At 47.5% G+C, this 22,500-nt stretch overlaps 1 protein-coding gene across 1 annotated transcript in view; it reads left to right on the top strand.

Annotated features, from left to right (window-relative positions):
• LOC310864592 (uncharacterized protein) overlaps positions 1-22,500 on the top strand; it is a 126,259-nt gene that overhangs the window by 46,986 nt on the left and 56,773 nt on the right. Inside the window, 4 exon segments of the mRNA XM_083773281.1 lie at positions 914-1,170; positions 1,172-1,397; positions 1,400-1,431; positions 12,907-13,004. Of these exon segments, the coding sequence (XP_083629407.1) occupies positions 914-1,170; positions 1,172-1,397; positions 1,400-1,431; positions 12,907-13,004 (613 nt within the window).

The raw sequence follows: 22,500 nt of genomic DNA, 5'->3' as shown, positions 1-22,500 counted from the left end.
CACGGAACACTTGACCTTGACCAGGCAGCCCGTGTTTAAATAACACAGCGTTGTGAAACTTACGCAGCTCAGCCAAGCCGCACTTTGTCCCTCAGCGCTGACCGTCCAGTGAATCAGTGGATTGGAGGAAAGAGTTTTATCACTGCAGTAAACAACGCCTTCTCACGGGAGTGAGAACGCGTCAAAACAGGTGACTTGGGACAGGATTTCACCGCGTGCACCACCTGTCTGACTCGTCCACCTGTTGACGATAAATGGACGATGTCCCAAACACATCGGCCTGGACGCTTGCTTGACCTGCAGCACTGCTCTTGGGGGTTCCTCACAGGGCTGAAGTCAGCGCCTGCCTTTTCAGATGGGAAGTGACTGACGCGCCTTGGCGATTCATTTTCAATGAGAGGCGGGGCGACTATTTTGGACGTGCGGAGAAGTTGAGGGGCGTTGGTAGCGCAAGTGAAATTGTGAAATTGTCGCGAGTACTCGTTACACACGGCCCTCATGAGCAGACCCTTCTTAATAATCGTAATAATAATCCTTGAAAATAATAATGAAATGAGTTCCGGGTGAAATGAGGAACACAGAGGTGGCCACCGTCTGCTCGAGGTTGTTCATCATGCAACCTGCCCCCCACCCCCCCCCCTCCCCCCAATCTCAGCACCATTACCTACTGTAGTACAGTATGTACCTGAGAAAATGTTGATGTACACCATTTACACTTTAAAATACTCTGTGCTAATTGAACTCTGAGAGCGTACTGGTATTATCGGTTATTATTACTGGTTGTTATTACTGGTAAATTTGGTCATATATGTACTCTAGGCATGCCGCATATGACTCATAATAAATAAATAAGGACATTTCTGTAACATGTCTCTCTCTCTCTCTCTCTCTCTCTCTCTCTCTCTCTCTCCAGCCACCAAGCGCCCCTCCTCGGCCTCGTCTCTGAGCGGCATCGTGGGTAAGCTGATGATGACGTCGTCGTCGCCCGGCGGGGAGCGAGGGGGCGTGGCCTCATCGTCGTCCTGCACCTCCGTCAACACGGCGTGCTCCTCCTCCCTCTCCAGCTCCGCCTCCTCCTCCGTGTCCCTCCAGGACGCCGCCCACTCCTCTTCCTCCTCTTCCTCCTCCTCGTCGTCCTCCTCGCTGCCGTACGGCGCCGTTCCCTCCTACAACGCCCGCTCCTCCTCCTCCTCCACGCCCAAGCGGAACGGCTCCGACATCAGCCTGGACCTCACGCGCTCGACGGGCCTCCGGGAGGAGGAGGGGGAGGCCCCGCGGCAGGGGCCGTTCGCCGCGGGGGCCCCGCGAGCCACGCCACGGCGTCGGAGCCCGCCGTCACCGCGCCAGGCCGCTGTCCAGGCTGGACAGAGTGGTGCTGGAGATACTGGAGACGGAGCAGCCTACGTCAGGGACCTGAAGAGCGTCGTGGAGGTGAGTTCTCACTACATATGCCTCTGGGAAATGACAGACAAACTAGAAAAAGTGCCCTTCTGGGCACGAGATCTCACCAGGAGGATAGGAATGTTTAGGAGTAATATAAACATGTTTTTTGTTTGTTTGTTCCAATCTTTACCAATCAGATGGAATATGGGAAATGGTGCAGATCCGTGTTGATCGCACGCATGCACAATCCACCTGTTGTGGTGAAATGGGTGGGCAATATTCCTCAGCCTAGTAGGAAAGTGCGTGAAAGATTTCACGTCAAATTGCACGCTGCGTTCATGATTTGAGGCTTTTTGTTCAAAACAGGCCAATCCTGCAAAATCTGAAAGCCAATGTTAGCCAATTAGGATGGAATATGAAATATCAGACACATCCGTCTTGAGCACATGACTATGTGCGCTCTAAAAGCCAGATGTGAACTAGAGAGACTGTGTACCAATTTGCGCGATGTTTGGACAAAATCTGTAGGTGTACTGTGCAAAAACTTGTTTTGCACAAAGCGGCCTCCTGGTGGCGCTATAACAGGCCGTTCTGGAAATGTTGGGGCAGAGGTTCATCGTTGGAATCCAGGGAGTGTGTGTGCAAAATTTGGCATCGACCGGGTTAACGGTGCCGGAGATTAGCTGCTCACGGACACACACACGGACGGACACACGGACGGACGGACGGAGTGCAAAACATACTCTCCCCCCCATGCCTTCGGCCTGGTGGAGACAATGATGGAAATAGCCCACTCATTCGTTTGTACACTGTCAGAGTTATAGGCATGACTCTGTGGCCTATAAGGAATAGGATAGATAAATGCGTTGAGTTGTAGTGAGATAAGACGGACGAATGGGGAAATGACGGACTAATGTCCGAGTTATGTAAGTAACTCATTCATAAATGTATATGCACTCTGAGAGTGAGCCGTGACTTGTGTGTGTGTGTGTGCGTGTGTGCATGTGTACTCTCTCTCGTACCTCAGTTGATGGAATAATCGTTCAACAGTTGAACTGGTCAAGTAAGCTTAACTAACAGGATTTGTGTAGAGGTACGGTGTGACTTTAGAGAGTGTTGCTGTTACGAACCAGGCTTCCAGACCAGTGACTGTGTGCATGCGTGCGTGCGTGCGTGCGTTTGAATGTGCGTGCATGTTTGAATGTGCAATGTGTGTGTGGACCAGCTGCAGGCATCCACACCTGGACAGTAAATCAACCAACAGCAAAACTACAAACAATCTCTCTCTCTCTCTCTCTCTCTCTCTCTCTCTCTCTCTCATTAGGGTAAAGCATTCTGCATGTGTTTTTCACGTTGCTGCACGACAAAGAGTGTGTGTTTTTTCACTTTGTTTTCGTGTACTAAAACTATGTGTGTTTTTTTTTTTAAACAATATATTTATTGAATTTCTTTTTTTTTTGACAAACAGACAATACAACAAAACAATACATAATACAGACAATACAATACAATTACTTAAAATGAAAACAAAACAAAAAACAAAACAATAACATACATATATAAGTACAGTATAATAAAATAATGGCATCAACGGTATCAACAACAACAGAGTCCTTATGGCCACAAGACCAAACAGCTGCAGAGAATACAATTAGACAATTTCCACCATTAAATAAGATAAATCATTAACTGTAATATATTGGATAAACCTTCCCCATATCTTATCAAACATCTTCTGTTTATTCTTCAATGTATAAGTGATTCTTTCCAGAGGAAGACACAGTGATAACTCCCTAAACCACTGAGCAATACTGGGTTTGCCTATCTTTTTCCACGATAAGGCTATAGCCCTTTTGGCTTGTAGTAAACATAAATCCAGGAATCTTTGTTCGCTACTCTGAATCTTATGGCCAGGTGGGTAAAGACCTAATAGAAAAAGTTTTGGGTCAAGCTCAATATCTATCGACAATATCTTCTGAATCTCCCTCCTCACTTCTTCCCAGAACTATGTGTGTTTTTACTGGTCTCATGCAGTCGTACCTCGACTGAGTGTAATAAGTGGTTTAGGCTGTTTAGAGAAAAATGTAAGGACTATTTTAGGAGTAAGACTCTGAGTCCATTTCTGTAGGCATTTCAACAGTCCTAACTTCTATGCACCTTTGTCTGCATTCAACCAAATGCTGCTGACTCCATTCTTGACTTCCAGCCAAGCCTACTGTATGTGTGTGTGTGTGTGTGTGTGTGTGTGTGTGTGTGTGTGTGTGTGTGTGTGTGTGTGTGTGTGTGTGTGTGTGTGTGTGTGTGTGTGTGTGTGTGTGTGTGTGTTTGTGTGTGTGTGCATGAGATAGGAGTGTGAAACATCCTTTTGAAGTAAGAAGGATAATTTACTGCCTCTTTTATCCCGTGCCATGTCCTCCTACACGCACGCGCACACACCCACGCACACACCCACACGCACACACACTGGGTGGTTGTTGAGTTGTGAGCTGTCGTCAGCTTTATCAGTTGTCAGCTCTTAACGCTGACCTTCTACAGAGGGCAAACACTGTCTGTCTGTGTCTGTGTCTGTGTCTGTGTCTGTGTCTGTGTCTGTGTCTGTGTCTGTGTCTCTGTCTCTGTCTCTGTCTGTCTCTGTCTCTGTCTCTGTCTCTGTCTCTGTCTCTGTCTCTCTCTGTCTCTGTCTCTGTCTGTCTCTGTCTCTGTCTCTCTCTGTCTGTCTGTCTCTCTCTGTCTGTCTGTCTCTCTCTCTCTGGCTCATGCTCCAAAAGCTTACAGTAAATGTGGTTCCTTTCAGTTGCAACCTATCAGACTTCATCACCTCTTTTCTGTTCCCTCTGTTCCTTTCATTGTTTATCTTTATTGCCACAATCCAGTTTTGAATGGTGCAGCCACTCCAATGCACAGCAATGTGTGTCCCTACTCCCTATGTATGTCCCTATGTTTAAGGTACCAACAGGTGACAAAGTGGCGTTGTTGAGCTTCACACTGTGCACAGCTGCTCTTTCATTGGACCAGCCCTATGTCACTCCAAATGTACTCCTATTCTAACTTTACTCTGATTGAAATTTTGCAAATCTATCCCCTATAGACAATAATGTGCAGAGCCGTGCCCTGTAGGGACTGCCCATATACCCCCGACATCCCGTTAGTTTTCTCATGCCAATAAAGCCCTTTGAATTGAATAGTCCGAACATATGTGGCTTCTGCATGCGGTTAGGTTTAGGGCTAGATTTATGCTTGAAGGACTTCAGTGTTTCGTACCATTTGTATTAGTGATGTCCCGATACCGTAACGGTGCGACTCAGGACAAGTAATATAGGACCCAAAATGCTGAACAGACAGGCAGGAGCAAATTAAAGTATTTATTATACTGAAAACACTATAGGTGAACATAACAGGAACAGAACACCATAACAACATCTATAGTCAAGCAGGGAACATAAGGAACTGAGGGTTTAAGTAGACACAGGGATCACAAAACACAGGTGAACAGAACAAACAATCAACACTGGGATTGGATGGGAGACTAACAGGACACAGGTGGAGAAAACTAGTAATCACAAGGAGGTGAGACAAGACAGGCAAACACAACTAGGCAGAACAGGAAACCCTAGGGCATCACTACATAATAAAAGTACACAGTATATATACAGATTATAGTTCATGACAATACAGTTCGTGACAGATACACTTTTTCCGTTTCCCCATTTGATCCCTATAACACAATTTCTGTGTTAGCCGATGACAAATATCAATACCAGAGAATAATATTTATAATAATTACAAAAAAAAAGAAAATTACTTATTTTATCTCGTGTTGTTACTAGCCGACTCCTCACTCAAATGTGCACTTTAACCCATTCTGACCTGAGAACAGATTCATACGAGGTTTCCGCCGGACACACACTGGTCTGATGAACCCATTCTGACCTGAGATCAGATTCTAAAAATGTCAGTCGTTCTTCGATTTTTCAAAAAATAGAAGACCTACAAGCTCGTATCGCGCCACTCGGTGGCGCGATATGAGCTTGTAGATCTGCTATTTTTCAATAGATAAAGCATAACATGATGCTAACACCAAAATGGGTGCCCGTTCAGAATGGGTTAATGAAAAAGGCCTCCTATAATGGCATGCCCAACAATAGCGACACCAGGTTGAAAGTGGTCAAAGTTACTAAAAAAACAATCCAGTTTCATGTACTGTAGGTGCATTGCATGCTAGGCTGATACACTGCTTTCATTTTTATTTGTGCATTTATATAGCGCCTTTATCCAAGGCGCTTTACAGAGATTGTGCATTACATTCACCCATTCACACACACATTCATACACCGATGGCAGCGGAAACCATGCAAGGCACCAAACTAGCACATCGGGAGCAATTAGGGGTTCAGTGTCTTGCTCAAGGACACTTCGACAGTAACTCTGGGGGAGCCCGGGTTCGAACTGGCAATCTTACGGTTACCATCCAGGCACTCTACCCCTGAGCCACCGCCGCCCATTTTTTTTTTTTTTTTTTAAGATATTTTTTTGCGGCTTACGCCTTTTATTGATTTTTGAAGGGACAGACAGTAGGCTGACAGGAAACGGGAGAGAGATGGGGGGATGACATGCAGTAAAGGCCGTGTCGGGTTCGGGAGTCGAACCCGCGGCACACTGCGACTGGATTACCAGTCCGGTGCCCAGACCATTACGCCACAGCCTGGGCCACTGCTTTCATTTTCAATCAGTAAATCAAAACATATTATTTTAATAACAATCTGGACGTAAACTCTGAATCTCCTACCCTCCCCTTTTACCCCTCACTGTATACTGTGACTTAGTCATAGTCTTTTGAATAAGGATGGAGCTCGATAACCGATACCCGAAAACATCCGATAACAATTAAGCTAATTGAGTACTCATTATCAATAAGCTTTGGGCTTATCAAGCCTGTTATCGAGCATGGCGGCCCATGGCGTCATGTTTAACTCATTCTGACCTGAGATCAGATTCATACGAGGTTTCCACTGGACACACACTGGTCCTGATGAACCCATTCTGACCTGAGATCAGATTCTAAAAATGTCAGTCGTTCTTCGATTTTTTTTCAAAAATAGCAGACCTACAAGCTCGTATCGCGCCACTCGGTGGCGCGATATGAGCTTGTAGATCTGCTATTTTTCAATAGCTAAAGCATAACATGATGCCAACACCAAAATGGGTGCCCGGTCAGAATGGGTTAAACAATCAAGACAAGAGGCGATCAAGAAATACTGTAAACGTAATCATCATCATGAAAGCGTTGTTATGCAAAACTGTATCCATTATCCATTATCATAGTATTTGTAGGGGCTGGTCTATGACGTCAGTATGACATCATGTTGATGACATCAGGGATCTCCTTATATCCATAAGGATATATAGGATAAAGGGGATACACACAGACAGAGAAGGAAAGGTATTGATCAGCTATAGCCAGTCTTCTTCAAATAACTTCATCCTGTACAAGACGAACCCCCCAGAATTCAATGCCCAAGACCAATTTGATCGGATTATTCAAAGACTGTCACTGTCAAACACACAATACACCAGAAAGCAGAACACATTCCACAGTCATCCAATAGCGATTCAACAGCGATTGCTGGAGTGTTGGGTCATCATACATAGTTGCAACTATGCCAGACATTGCCACACAGACCGTACTGGTCCCGGTCAGTGGGAAGGAGACGCAGCAGCCTCAGGCAGAGACCGTACTGGTCCCGGTCAGTGGGAAGGAGACGCAGCAGCCTCAGGCAGAGACCGCAGTAGGAGTGTCCAATTCCTCTGCACCGCCGGAGGCCATGGTCGCTCCTGAACTGGACAGTCTATCACCTCCCGAATCCTCTAGCACACCTCAAGTTGTGCGCTCTCTACAATTGGCGAAAGAAACGTCCTCCGCTAGCCTACCAGCAGAAGAGGTCACGGCTCATGCTCTTCTGGAAGGCGGAGCAGAAGAACCGGCCGCTGAAGACGCTCTCGATCAAACACCAGCAGCAGCTACTAAGAGTATCCAGTCAAAGGTGGCGTCCAATCACTCGACTGGGCGCCCGTCAGGGTCTTCCGCCGAATCGAACAGCGATAAGTTACTGGAGGAACCGGACTCTGATCCGGCAAGCGGGGCGCCTCACTCTCGGCTCTCCGCCTCCGAAATAGGTGAGGAATCGAAACAGAGCCGAAGCGAAAAGAAGGCGCGAAAGGCCATGTCAAAGCTCGGCTTGAAGACGATAACGGGAGTCACCAGGGTAACCATTCGCAAGTCCAAGGACATCTTGTTCGTCATCACAAAACCGGACGTCTATAAGAGCCCCGCGTCGGACACCTACATCGTCTTTGGCGAGGCTAGGGTGGAGGACCTGTCCCGGACAGCGCAGCTGGCCGCGGCGGAGAAGTTCAAGGTCCAGGGACAAGCCCTTTCAAAGGTCCAGGAAAAAGCAGAGGCGCCGATGGTAGAGGAGGAGAGCGAAGAGGCGCCGGATGAGACCGGGGTGGAGGCCAAGGACGTGGAGCTGGTCATGTCACAGGCCAATGTGTCGCGGGCCAAGGCTGTGCGCACGCTAAGGAACTGCAACAATGACATCGTCAACGCCATCATGGACCTGACCATGTAAAGCATCTGGTGGTCCAGGAATCCAAGGGGGCCTCCCAGCGGTACCCAGTTAAATCATTGGTTCTCAACCTGTGGGTAAGGACACCTAGGGGGTCCCCACATGTTTTTGGGCGTGTCCCCAGATGACAGTGAAGTGACAATATTTTCACGTAAGTTTTGAATATACCTAAAAAAAAGGAAGAAAGGGGAAAAAAGCCATTTTGTATCAAAAGTAATCAACAAACTATAAAAACTGGTCAAATTGTCAAATAATATATTTAAAAAAATGTCGGTCGGACAGTTCTCCAGAAATGCACGAGGAGAGACAGCAGGGGAGAGACAGAAACAGACCTACTTTTGATCTAGCTTAGTTTTACTTTACTCGAGTTTAACTTTTATTTCCCCTCAATACTTCACTGGAGTTTAAATATGGGTATAGAGTCAAATATACAGTATACGTAGTAGTGTAGGCTATATCTACTCTGTCTCTCTGAAAAAAGCCTCAGCTCCTCTGAGCTGGCGCTGGCATGTTGAGCATCGGCCGACCAATCTCCCGACATGTCGTCATCGCCCGAAAAGATGAATTATTTGTATCTTTTCTTGCCCCGCCCACTTTTCAACCATCGCCCGTTCGCCTGCTATCGCAGGTATAGATTCTCCCTCATCGATCTAACTCGCTGAACTGGGAACCGGTCTAACTCATGGTCTGCCAGAGTTGAAAAACATTATCTATAGCTGCCCTTCCTTCCAGCCATTCCAGTGTGAGCCTTCCAAGTATAGGGCAAGAAATCTCATCATTGGCAAGCAATCAGAAAGTAAAAAGGTGGGTTTTTGTGCATATAGTTCCCATTGTGTTATTTTTAGCTAATTTAAAAATGACATATATAGGCTATACTGTATACATTAATTCAAGAATAGCTAAAGTCCAAATCAACTAGTCCCAGGTATAATCCACAGTATAGGTTCAGGAAGAGCGAAAAGGTCCACGGTCAGCCTATCGGCATTGCCCGTCATCAGGCCGCCGAGCAAGGCATCGCCCGCCGATCAGGCACTGAGCGGTACAGTCGCTGTTGGGACCCACATACGTGAGGAAAAAGGCCTCTCGGATGAGACTTGCGACAAGAGATGCCGCATCATACTACCGATGTAACCTTAAATGGGGCTTAAATGGGGCTTAAATGTTCTTACTCTGAGCCTCGGTGGTCAATGACCTCACCAGAACAGATATTATCTGTGTAGAATATTCGTACGGGTTGTTCCGTTCGTGACATCGGCTGTATAGTGATGTCGGTCTCTGTGTACTTTCTATGACGCCAGTCTCGGGTGACCTAAGTCCAGCCCAATCTGTTCCTATAGTATGGGGATCTGGGATGGCCCCTTGTCCCATGCTCAGATCCTCTCCATGGGGATCTCGGATGGCCGCCCCTTGTCCCATGCTCAGATCCTCTCCATCTCTCCCCCCCCCTCTCTCTCTCTCTCTCCCCCTCTCTCTCTCTCTGTCAGAATCAGAGAGGGGGGGAGAAGATGAAGTCGGGCTATATTTTTGTCCTTCTGCCGAGTGGGACAGGAAATGATTTACAGAGGGGGTCAATGGAGGGGCATAGAGAAGTATAAAGGGCGTGCGTGACTGCGTGACTGCATGCGTGTGTATGTGTGTGCTTGTGTGAGAGAGAGAGAGGACACATGGAGGTGATCATAGACTGATAGATGAGTTTGACTACATAGCAGGACGGTGTTGCCTATGAAAGAACAAAGCTCGGTAGGCCACAGCGCACAATAGAGTGCAAATTAGAGAATGGAATGAGATCAAGCAACAATTATCAATAATAATAACATGATGAACTCATTGTCCATTATGATATCATGGTGTCCTACACACACACACACACACACACACACACACACAAACACACACACACACACACACACACACACACACACACACACACACACACACACACACACACACACACACACACACACAACACACACACACACACACACAACACACACACACACACACACACACACACACACACACACACACACACACACACACACACACACACACACACACACACACACGTTTGTTTATTTTGTGACATTCTTTCCCATGCCTCATGTCTCAGTTGCATCATTCTATTATTTCTTCCCCCTCTCTTCTCCTTCTTGCCAGTGTGTGTGTGTGTGTGTGTGTGTGTGTGTGTGTGTGTGTGTTTGTAATGACCCATATAATGAGGGTCATTGGCTACATTCATCACCTTTTAAAGGCAACAGACGTAATCTCTCTCTCTCTCTCTCTCTCTCTCTCTCTCTCTCTCTCTCTCTCTCTCTGTCTGTCTGTCTGTGTCTCTCCCTCTCTCTCTCTCTCTCTCTCTCTCTCTCTCTCTCTCTCTCTCTGTCTCTGTCTCTGTCTCTGTCTCTGTCTCTCTCTCTCTCTCTCTCTCTCTCTCTCTCTCTCTCTCTCTCTCTCTCTCTCTCTCTCTCTCTCTCTCTCTCTCTCTCTCTCTCTCTCTCTCTCTCTTTGTTGCATACTCAAATTGCATACTCTGCTCCGTGTTACAGACTGTTGCTCCGCCCCCGTTTATGTTGCTATATGGAAACATGAAATAACTAGATAAAGTGCCAATCGGCACAGGTCTCCACCAGGATTCTTCCTCAGCCTAGTGGGAATATGCGTGCACAGTTTCATCGCAATCGGACGCTGCCGAGTTGTGGCCATTTGCTACTCCTGAAAACTGTAGGAGCCAATCGTGGCCAATCAGGATGGAATATGAGAAATCAAACAAACCTGTGTTGATCACATGACTATGAAGATCATGTGTACCGATTTGCGTGAAATTTGGATAAAATCTGAAGGAGTAATAATAGAAAATGTGTTTTACATATGTGGGCCTCCTGGTGGCGCTATAAAGAGCAGATGTGAAAAATTCCAGACAAAGGTTTTTCCTTGGCCTCTAGGGAGTTGGCATACAAAGTGATCCACAGATTCGTGCAGTTAGAGGTAAAAACACTTTTCGGCCAGTTATAGCGCCACCTTGAGGCTGAGTTGAAATTGTTCATGTGGCATTTCGTCCTCGGCCTAGTGGGAATGTGGGTGCACAATTTCAAGGAAATCACGCGATGTGTTCATGATTTGCAGCATTTTGTTTGAAACTGAGCACTCCTGTGAACTTTGGAAGCCAATCTTAACCAATCAGGATGAAGTCTGAGAAATCTGAAAGACCGGTTTCGTTGAATGGCTGTAGAGAGACTGTGTACCAATTTGCGTGATGTTTGGACAAAATCTGTAGGTGTACTGTGCAAAAAGTTGTTTTGCACAAAGCGGCCTCCTGGTGGCGCTATAACAGGCCGTTGTGGAAAGTTTGGGGCAGAGGTTCATCGTTGGCATCCAGGGAGTGTGTGTGCAAAATTTGGCATCGACCGGGTTAACGGTGGCCGAGATTAGCTACTAACGGACGGACGGACACACACACACTAGAGTTCTCATCGGGCCCGAAATTTGAAGCCCGGCCCGGCCCGGCCCTAACTGGGTCAGCCCGAAGCCCGGCCCGGCCCTAAGAAATACCATAATGTTAGGCCCGAAGCCCTATAAAGCCCGACAAAGAAAAAAAAGAACGCCACTTTAATGCATGGCCAGCGCAGCAGCATGCGCCGTCAGTGAACCACTGACGGCGCATGCTGCTGCGCTGGCCATGCAATAAAGTGGCGTTCTTTTTTTTCTTTCAGTGTGTGTCTGTGTGAGAGTGAGAACGGAGTTCAATGGACTTATCGCCGAAATAAAGGATTTATGTAGCTCACTGTTAATGTACCATTTCCATATCATTCTAATGGATTCCATTTCCAGTGGTGGTGACTGGTGAGTAGCTCCCCGTTTCCTCTGAAGTGAAGCTATGTCCAAGACCCCAAGTATCGTCCCCGTTCGGTGTCCAAAAGAACAAACATAGCCTACAAAGTTTATAAACCATCCATGCACCCGCTCATGGCGTGTCTCGACAGCTTAGAGATCTGTTATTTTAAATCGGGCACATATAACGAGGAGCGCCGCCGCTCTGAGGGACGGCGGTTATAATACTAATAATTTTGTAAATCAAATAGCCTGTAGCCTGCAGTGGACTGTAACATTGCGTGGTCAGATCATACACTACAGAATGATATGGATCGGTTGGTGACTATATGACGTTGATTAGGCCTAATGATTAGGTTATTCATCGCAGCCAGCTGGGTTTAACGAGATGGCTCAGTGCAACTGTTTTTGTCATGTTGTAGTCTATCGTGTGATAATCCGATTGATTTATAAAACATTTAGCATTATGAACTGAAGCTCATTTGGTGCGCCGCAAAACAGAGGCCAGCCAGCGGTATAAACATTAAACAACCACCCCACCGTTCACTTCTCTCTGCCTGCGCAGTCAGTAATCCATTCCAAGCCCCCCGCCTCCACTCCTCCGTCTTCCTCCTGTCACAAGTGAATCGCCATAGCGCAGCCCTCTTCATAATAAATACTTGTAGGCTATACACATTACACAAATAACAGAATTGCTATTTTTATTATAATAACATTTTTGAAAAAAGAAGAAAAATAAAAAATCACGGAAAATCACAGAGCCCGAGGCCCGGCCCTGGCCCGACTAATTAGCATATTTTTTGGGCCCGGCCCGGCCCTAAAATGTCGGGCCGGGCCGGGCCGGGTTCGGGCAGAAAATGAGAACTCTAACACACACACACACAGACGGACACACGGACGGACGGAGTGCAAAACATACTCTCCCCACATGCCTTCGGCCTGGTGGAGACAATTAAATAATATTAATATAATTAATAAATGAATATGTGGAGTCTATAGAAGTGAGTGCTGGAGACGCTTTGGTGACATTTGGTGAACAACACTAATGTTTTGCCCACTCTCTCTACAGGACTATCTGGGGTGCATCATAGAGTGTGATCTGTCGTTGAAACCAGAGCAGGTCAGCAGTCTGTTCTGTAACATCGAGGACATCTATGAGTTCAACAGGTCAGTCTCTCTCTCTCTCTCTCTCTCTCTCTCTCTCTCTCTCGCCTCCTATACCCGACAGTGTCTAACATACATGCACTTTATCCATTAATATCCAACAATGTTTTCACCAGGGGACATGGAGAGGGGACATGAGACAGGGGACAGAGGAGAGAGGAGAGGGGACATGAGTCAGGGGACAGAGGAGAGAGGAGAGGGGACAGAGGACAGAGGAGAGGGGACATGAGTCAGGGGACAGAGGAGAGGGGACATGAGTCAGGGGACAGAGGACAGAAGAGAGGGGACATGAGTCAGGGGACAGAGGACAGAGGAGAGGGGACATGAGTCAGGGGACAGAGGACAGAGGAGAGAGGAGAGGGGACATGAGTCAGGGGACATGAGTCAGGGGACAGAGCAGAGGGGACATGAGTCAGGGGACAGAGGACAGAGGAGAGGGGACATGAGTCAGGGGACAGAGGAGAGAGGAGAGGGGACATGAGTCAGGGGACAGAGGAGAGAGGAGAGGGGACATGAGTCAGGGGACAGAGGAGAGGGGACATGAGACAGAGGACAGAGGAGAGAGGAGAGGGGGCATGAGTCAGGGGACAGAGGAGAGGGGACATGAGTCAGGGGACAGAGGAGAGGGGACATGAGACAGAGGACAGAGGAGAGAGGAGAGGGGGCATGAGTCAGGGGACAGAGGAGAGAGGAGAGGGGACATGAGACAGAGGACAGAGGAGAGAGGAGAGGGGGCATGAGTCAGGGGACAGAGGAGAGAGGAGAGGGGACATGAGTCAGGGGACAGAGGACAGAGGAGAGGGGACATGAGTCAGGGGACAGAGGACAGAGGAGAGGGGACATGAGTCAGGGGACAGAGGAGAGAGGAGAGGGGACATGAGACAGAGGACAGAGGAGAGAGGAGAGGGGGCATGAGTCAGGGGACAGAGGAGAGAGGAGAGGGGACATGAGTCAGGGGACAGAGGACAGAGGAGAGGGGACATGAGTCAGGGGACAGAGGACAGAGGAGAGGGGACATGAGTCAGGGGACAGAGGAGAGAGGAGAGGGGACATGAGTCAGGGGACAGAGGACAGAGGAGAGGGGACATGAGACAGAGGACAGAGGAGAGAGGAGAGGGGGCATGAGTCAGGGGACAGAGGAGAGAGGAGAGGGGACATGAGTCAGGGGACAGAGGACAGAGGAGAGGGGACATGAGTCAGGGGACAGAGGACAGAGGAGAGGGGACATGAGTCAGGGGACAGAGGAGAGAGGAGAGGGGACATGAGTCAGGGGACAGAGGACAGAGGAGAGGGGACATGAGACAGAGGACAGAGGAGAGAGGAGAGGGGGCATGAGTCAGGGGACAGAGGAGAGAGGAGAGGGGACATGAGTCAGGGGACAGAGGACAGAGGAGAGGGGACATGAGTCAGGGGACAGAGGACAGAGGAGAGGGGACATGAGTCAGGGGACAGAGGAGAGAGGAGAGGGGACATGAGTCAGGGGACAGAGGACAGAGGAGAGGGGACATGAGACAGAGGACAGAGGAGAGAGGAGAGGGGGCATGAGTCAGGGGACAGAGGACAGAGGAGAGGGGACATGAGACAGAGGACAGAGGAGAGAGGAGAGGGGGCATGAGTCAGGGGACAGAGGAGAGGGGACATGAGTCAGGGGACAGAGGAGAGGGGACATGAGTCAGGGGACAGAGGACAGAGGACAGAGGAGAGGAGACATGAGACAGAGGACAGAGGAGAGGGGACAAAAGACAGAGGAGAGGGGACATGAGTCAGGGGACAGAGGACAGAGGAGAGGGGACATGAGTCAGGGGACAGAGGACAGAGGAGAGGAGACATGAGACAGAGGACAGAGGAGAGGGGACATGAGACAGAGGAGAGGGGACATGAGTCAGGGGACAGAGGACAGAGGAGAGGGGACATGAGTCAGGGGACAGAGGACAGAGGAGAGGGGACATGAGACAGAGGACAGAGGAGAGGGGACATGAGACAGAGGACAGAGGAGAGGGGACATGAGACAGAGGAGAGGGGACATGAGTCAGGGGACAGAGGACAGAGGAGAGGGGACATGAGTCAGGGGACAGAGGACAGAGGAGAGGGGACATGAGACAGAGGACAGAGGAGAGGGGACATGAGACAGAGGACAGAGGAGAGGGGACATGAGACAGGCAGTCTCGCGTATAGCCAGAAAACTATTCCACAATCTCCGAATGCTACTGTATATACAGTAGAGTCTGGAACTACACATGCCGAAATCTGTTATCTGTTCATAATTTCCGTTGATATTTAAAAATATCTTTACATAATAATTTAGAATGTCCAATTCCTGACTAAAAGCAAACTATACATCCTTTGATTATTTTAATTTATATTCAGACAAAATGTGCGCGACTGTAACGACGAAATGGAAGCGGGGAGGAGGCGTCACATCCGCTTTATCCTCGGATAACTTTCGGAGCCTCCAGACTGCAGTGCCTCCAGACTGTATGACGGAAGCATTATTTTGAAGATTGTGGGAGGCAACAGTCTGGCTCGCGGGACTATGGGCTGGGAAGAGGCGAGAGGGGACAGGGAACAGGGGAGAGGGTAGATTCCCAGGCGTATTATTGGGGAGGATTTAATCCATTACCACAAGCCTGGAGGCTATCTGTGCACCAGGGCACAGGGGATATGAATGTATAACCCATTCTGAACGGGCACCCATTTTGGTGTCAGCATCATGTCATGCTTTAGCTATTGAAAAATAGCAGATCTACAAGCTCATATCGCGCCACCGAGTGGCGCGATACGAGCTTGTAGGTCTGCTATTTTTGAAAAATCGAAGAGCGACTGACAATTTTAGAATCTGATCTCAGGTCAGAATGGGTTCTCAGACCAGTGTGTGTCCGGCGGAAACCTCGTATGAATCTGATCTCAGGTCAGAATGGGATAAATAAGACCTACTAGCAGGGTGTTTAACCTGTGTAGGGATATTATTACACAGGTAATATCTGTGATATCAGGCTTCTATGGCATCTGTTCTGTCACGTCAGTACTGTGACGCAGGCATGTCCATATGTGGGCCTCTATTTTCCCTTCAACATTAACCCATTCTGACCTGAGATCAGATTCATACGAGGTTTCCACTGGACACCCACTGGTCTGATTAACCCATTCTGACCTGAGATCGGATTCTAGAAATGTCAGTCGCTCTTCGATTTTTCAAAAAATAGCAGACCTACAAGCTCATATCGCGCCACTCGGTGGCGCGATATGAGCTTGTAGATCTGCTATTTTTCAATAGCTAAAGCATAACATGATGCCGACACCAAAATGGGTGCCCGGTCAGAATGGGTACAGAATGGGTACAGTATGTACAACCCACCACTTAAACACTATCATGGTTGAGTTGAGTCCCTCAAGGCTCTATACCAGTGTCTTTTCTGTTTTCATATTGTGAGGAAAGTATACTATAGCCGATCGACAAGCTCACGTTGGCAAGCTATTTTCTGCGGAAGCTTTCTCCACGACACGGATGCAGGGGTTTTAAGTGGTTAACAAAAAAATTAAAGCTCTATTATTATATATTATTTTAAGTTTGTTTGTTTAGTTTTTGGTGTGAATACAAATGTATTTTGTCCTAATCTGAATGGTAGAGTATGTTAATACAAGTAAGACGTGTGAACGCGGGAAGTGATCGCAGCTGTTGTGGTAATCTGACACACACACACACACACACACACACACACACACACACACACACACACACACACACACACACACACACACACACACACACACACACACACACACACACACACACACACACACACACACACACACACACACACACACGTCTTTTTATTTAATTCTTTCTGGCTTCACACACATTTTGGGAGTCAAAGTTAATGCTTTTCCTTGGAACAATGAGGCAGGCTTTATTAGCTCAGTGGTGTAAATATGTCAGCACTTGTGAATAAACTCTGGGTTCAAATCCAGGGTAGAACAGGGAATTTACATATATGTAGCTATAACTTATACGCAAGACACACAGGAGTGGAAAGGTTTGGGCCAATATGACCTGATGTGATTAAAAGATTATTGCTATTATACGGATCGTTCTGCAGCATTATTGATACATTCTCAGGCCGCTATGTTGTGCTGACAGGAGTCACAAAGAAGGGCCATTTGAAGTGTTAAACACGGCTATAACACTGCTGCCGAGCAGCGGTGCCCTTGCAGCACTCGGCTAATATTGCTATTATACAGATCATTCTAAAGACTGCATTCAGTTGAGTGCAGTATATGTACAACCCTCTGCCACCCACCTGCTCACCAGAACCAGTATGTATAAAACCCTCTGCCACCCACCTGCTCACCAGAACCCCACCCAGGGACCACATCATGCACACCGGTCCTCCGTCACCTCCACTGGCTCCCAGTCAAACGCAGAATAGATTTCAAAATACTAATTACTGCCTAGTAGTAATTTTTCAACAATAGCAGATCTGCCCTCGGTGTCGCGCTACGACATCAATAGCTAAAGTAATGCTTGAAACACCAAAAGGGGTTCTGTTAACCGTTTTAACTAGTTTTTCCAATAAAGTAGTTTATATGTTGTTTCTGTAAAGTGACTTTGAGCACCTAGAAAAGCGCTACATTAATGGTATGTATGTATATGTATTGTTAATACAGTACATACAGTACATGCCTCTGCTGAGTGCGACGCTGTGCAGATGCATGTCAAGATAGTCGCTATACGGAGGAGAAACCTCGTATCTTCATATTTCATGCTTTTATGTGTTTTTCCATAAATTAATTAACCCATTCTGACCTGAGATCAGATTCATACGAGGTTTCCACTGGACACACACTGGTCTGATTAACCCATTCTGACCTGAGATCAGATTCTAAAAAAATGTCAGTCGTTCTTCGATTTTTCAAAAAATAGCAGACCTACAAGCTCGTATCGCGCCACTCGGTGGCGCGATATGAGCTTGTAGATCTGCTATTTTTAAATAGCTAAAGCATAACATGATGCTGACACCAAAATGGGTGCCCGGTCAGAATGGCAGAATGGGTTAACCTATTCTAGACGGGATTAATGTTATTTGTGTGATACATACTGTACAGTAGCATACAGTAGATTCAGGCAGAGTGGCGCTGGCATTGACGATGCATGTTCAACTATCATGACACATTTACATGTATCTCTCTCTCTCTCTCTCTCTCTCTCTCTCTCTCTCTATCTGCCAAGCAGTATGGAGAAACACTTATCGTTGCTGAACTGTAAAACCACAAGAATGTCCCTTGATGCAGCTCTTTGTCACGCGGGTGTTTGTGTGTGTGTGCGTGTGTGCGTGCGTGCGTGTGTGCGTGCGTGCGTGCGTGCGTGCGTGCGTGCGTGTGTGTGTGTGTGTGCGCGCGCGCGTGTTTGTGTGTGCGTGCGTGTGTGTGTGTGTGTGTGTGTTTATCACTAAAACGATATATAACTGTTTGACCTGGGTTCCCAAGGCTCCATACTAGGTTGGCTCCTCCCCTGTACACCAAATATCATCACTGAAAAACACACATCTAAATGTCAGCTTGAAAACAATTTTTTTCAAAAACATTTTCAAGCTTACAATTCACATCACATCACGATCTGCACTGTACGTTTCCTAGCCAGGATTTTTATCGCAAGGGTGCATTTGTACATTATTTTGTTACATGGACAAATTCATGCAGAGGATCTTTTGGTAAAGCTATGCAATTACCGCCTACACTGTACAGTATATGAAGTCAGAAATGAGTTGGCGATTCCTCCGCTCTCATCGCATGCAGGAAATACACAAGTTATGGATAATTTACAACAGGATCACCGTTCCTGCTTCCAAAAGCTATGCCGGAGTGCAGTGTAAGCAAAGCACATTTACATTCCACATTATCGGCGCTGGAAACCTCGCATGTCCTAAATGGTTACTTTTCAGGAAATGGAAAAAGGAACCTGTGATCCGATGGATCCAATGTAGTTATTATTTAGTCCCGCAAGCTCTTGTTATACTTTTCATTGGTTCAATGTGATAAAACACACAGACAGACTTTCACTTATATAATAATAATGATGAAATTCACTTCCCTTCTCTAATACATTTGTGCATGCGGCACAAAAACAAACTAACATAAATCAAATATGAATGACTGAATACTATAGTATTTATTAGTCAAAATCCGTGTTAGTTTATTTTCCACTGGGAGGAGAGACCCCGGGGCAGACCAAGGACCACGTCCCACTGGGAGGAGAGACCCCGGGGCAGACCAAGGACCACGTCCCACTGGGAGGAGAGACCCCGGGGCAGACCAAGGACCACGTCCCACTGGGAGGAGAGACCCCGGGGCAGACCAAGACCACGTCCCACTGGGAGGAGAGGACCCCGGGGCAGACCAAGGACCACGTCCCACTGGGAGGAGAGACCCCGGGGCAGACCAAGGACCACGTCCCACTGGGAGGAGAGACCCCAGGGCAGACCAAGGACCACGTCCCACTGGGAGGAGAGACCCCAGGGCAGACCAAGGACCACGTCCCACTGGGAGGAGAGACCCCGGGGCAGACCAAGGACCACGTCCCACTGGGAGGAGAGACCCCGGGGCAGACCAAGGACCACGTCCCACTGGGAGGAGAGACCCAGGGCAGACCAAGGCGCGTTGGAGGAAACACATCGACTCACTGGCCTTGGAACGCCTCGGGATCCCCCAGGAGGGAAGTCACTAATGTTGCTCTGGAGAGGGAAGTCTGGAACACTCTGGTGGAGCTTTGCCCCCGCAACCCAACTACGGATAAGCGGTTGAAGATTGGATCGATGGATGGACTTGTTTCCATTGTGGTCCTATGTATTTCAATTCATCCATATAGCGTAAATGCATGTCATGAACAAAACAAACACTATTTATTTATGTACAAAAGAGATGGGGAAATGACATTTAGGCCTATACCTCCCCTTGTGGTCTCCTGATAGATTTCCAGGCCAATTTAGAAAGAGACCATGCAGGGCATTCCACATTATGGTAGCAAGTATTATAGCAGAATGAGAATTGTGTCATGCTTGTTCTAAATGTGTGCGCGTGCGTGCGTGCGTGCGACCGGTGCGTGCGTGTGTGCGTACCAGATCATGGTCGCTCCTTCTAGCATTGTCCCTGTATGTGTGGGTGTCACTGACTTTGGAGAAGTATAGTTGGACAGGCAGATACGGACATACAGGGTTCTCCTCCGGGCTACATACCTCCGCTGCGTGTGTGTGTAACACTATATCGTAACCTCACTGCAGCGTCCTGCCAAGAACAGAGCTCAGTGCTGCCGGCACGCTCTGCTGGACAGTGGGAACATGATCATGACAGACACAGGAACTGTGCTACAATACAAGCCTGTCTGTTCTGATCAAGTCCTACCTGTCAACCGTACGTCTTCATTAAGCTCATAGAAATCACATTGTGTGAACGCTGATCTAGGTAACCTGATCCGTAGTCCGTATATAGTCTGTAGACCTGATCCGTAGTCTGAAAACCCACCTCTTCAGACTCCATCATGGCCCGTAGCACTTGCCCTAGCCCCGACGGACGACCTTACAGGCATGTTATGCAAAGGCTCAATTCATGTAACTTAGATAGCATTTTATGTAGACTTATATTATTTTATATAGACATAGCACTAGATACTATATATACATAGTTTCATTATATGACGTTCTTAGCTTATACATATATGATTCATGAGGACTACTTTTTTACTTTTTTATGATGTATTGCCATGTTTTTTGTTTTTGCTTAATGTAAGTCCTTTGGATTAAGAGCACCTGCTAAATACCTAAATTGTAAATTGTCTTCATCCACACGTGCATGCAGGCACACGCACACGTTTGTATTAATACTTGCGAGGACATCATCATTTTAGTACCCCCGATTTTAGGAATGCAAATTTCGAAACTCTTGTCATTTCTCACCGTATTATAGCATAAAAGCCGAAAAATGGCAGATCAGCAATTGTTGAGTGCATGACACCCATATAGTGTACTATAGTTGTATTGAACTCCTGGGAAGGAGACGGTGAAAATATGAAAAGCATTTTTTTTGTATTTCCCTAAACACACACACATGCAGTCACGCACACACGCACACACACATGCAGTCACGCACACACACACACTCAAGCCTAGCCCTTTTTCACACTGGGACCCCTGTTTTCGCACTTGAGTTTGTCTGTGTCTGTGCCAACACATGCGCGCACACACACACACACACACACACGCGCACGCACGCACAGACACACACACACACACACACACACACACACACACACACACACACACACACACACACACACACACACACACACACACACACAGACATCATTCCATCTAGACTTCCTGCCTCTGGTTCTCATGGGAAATATTTAGATGGGGGGGGGGGGGGGGTGTAGGGGGGGGTGTAGGGGGGGGGTGTAGGGGGGGGGGTGTAGGGGGGGGGTGTAGGGAGGGGTGTAGGGGGGGGTGTAGGGGGGGGTGTAGGGCGACACAGTGAGAGAGAAAGTAAGGAACAACGAAAGGAGAGACACACACACACACACACACACACACACACACACACACACACACACACACACACACACACACACACAGAACGACCACCGATAGGTGGATAAGTGACGTCAGCGTTAACTACTCAAACCCCTATATAACGTATACATATATAGCCCAAAGGAATCCCCAGGTCTCTAGACTATAGGCCCCTTCTTTTTTAACCCATTCTGACCTGAGATCAGATTCATACGAGGTTTCCGCCGGACACACACTGGTCTGATGAACCCATTCTGACCTGAGATCAGATTCTAAAAATGTCAGTCGCTCTTCGATTTTTTTTCAAAATAGCAGACCTACAAGCTCGTATCGCGCCACTCGGTGGCGCGATATGAGCTTGTAGGTCTGCTATTTTTAAATAGCTAAAGCATAACATGATGCTGACACCAAAATGGGTGCCCGGTCAGAATGGGTTAAGGGGCACTAGCCCCTCCTATATACAGCTTTTGTCCCCACAAAAATGTCTGCAACACAAACATTAAATGCCATTTACGTCATCTTGTCCCCACACGTCTCATATTTGCCCATCGACAATGAAAGGTGAAATTAGGTCAAATATGTCCGCCAAATATGACGTATAACTTTGTGGCAACAGGCAACAGGCATTCTGATTGGCCAGTACGAGATGACGCATGATGATGTACGATGAAGAGTGCCCCTCACTTCACACGGTGTGATTTTTTTATCTCGTTTTAATCTTTTTTATACCTCTTTTAAACCTATAAATATCCCTTGGGGAACATGCTGAATGCTGCTTGCCCCAGAAGAAGAGAGACGCAACGAGATAATAGATAAACAGCTGGGTCCTTAAAGGTCCTTCAAAGTCCTTAAAGGTACTGTAGTGTCTTCTAGGTAAAAGAGCATGCCACTGATTGAGAACATTATTCCACCTGTGCTGATTAGCAAGGTCCCCTGCAGTG

This window comes from Protomyctophum parallelum (genome assembly GCF_964188405.1).
Source record: "Protomyctophum parallelum genome assembly, chromosome: 9".
Lineage (NCBI taxonomy): Eukaryota > Metazoa > Chordata > Actinopteri > Myctophiformes > Myctophidae > Protomyctophum > Protomyctophum parallelum.
The sequence above is the reverse complement of the archived record's forward strand: the minus strand, read 5'-3'. Positions and strand labels throughout refer to the sequence as shown.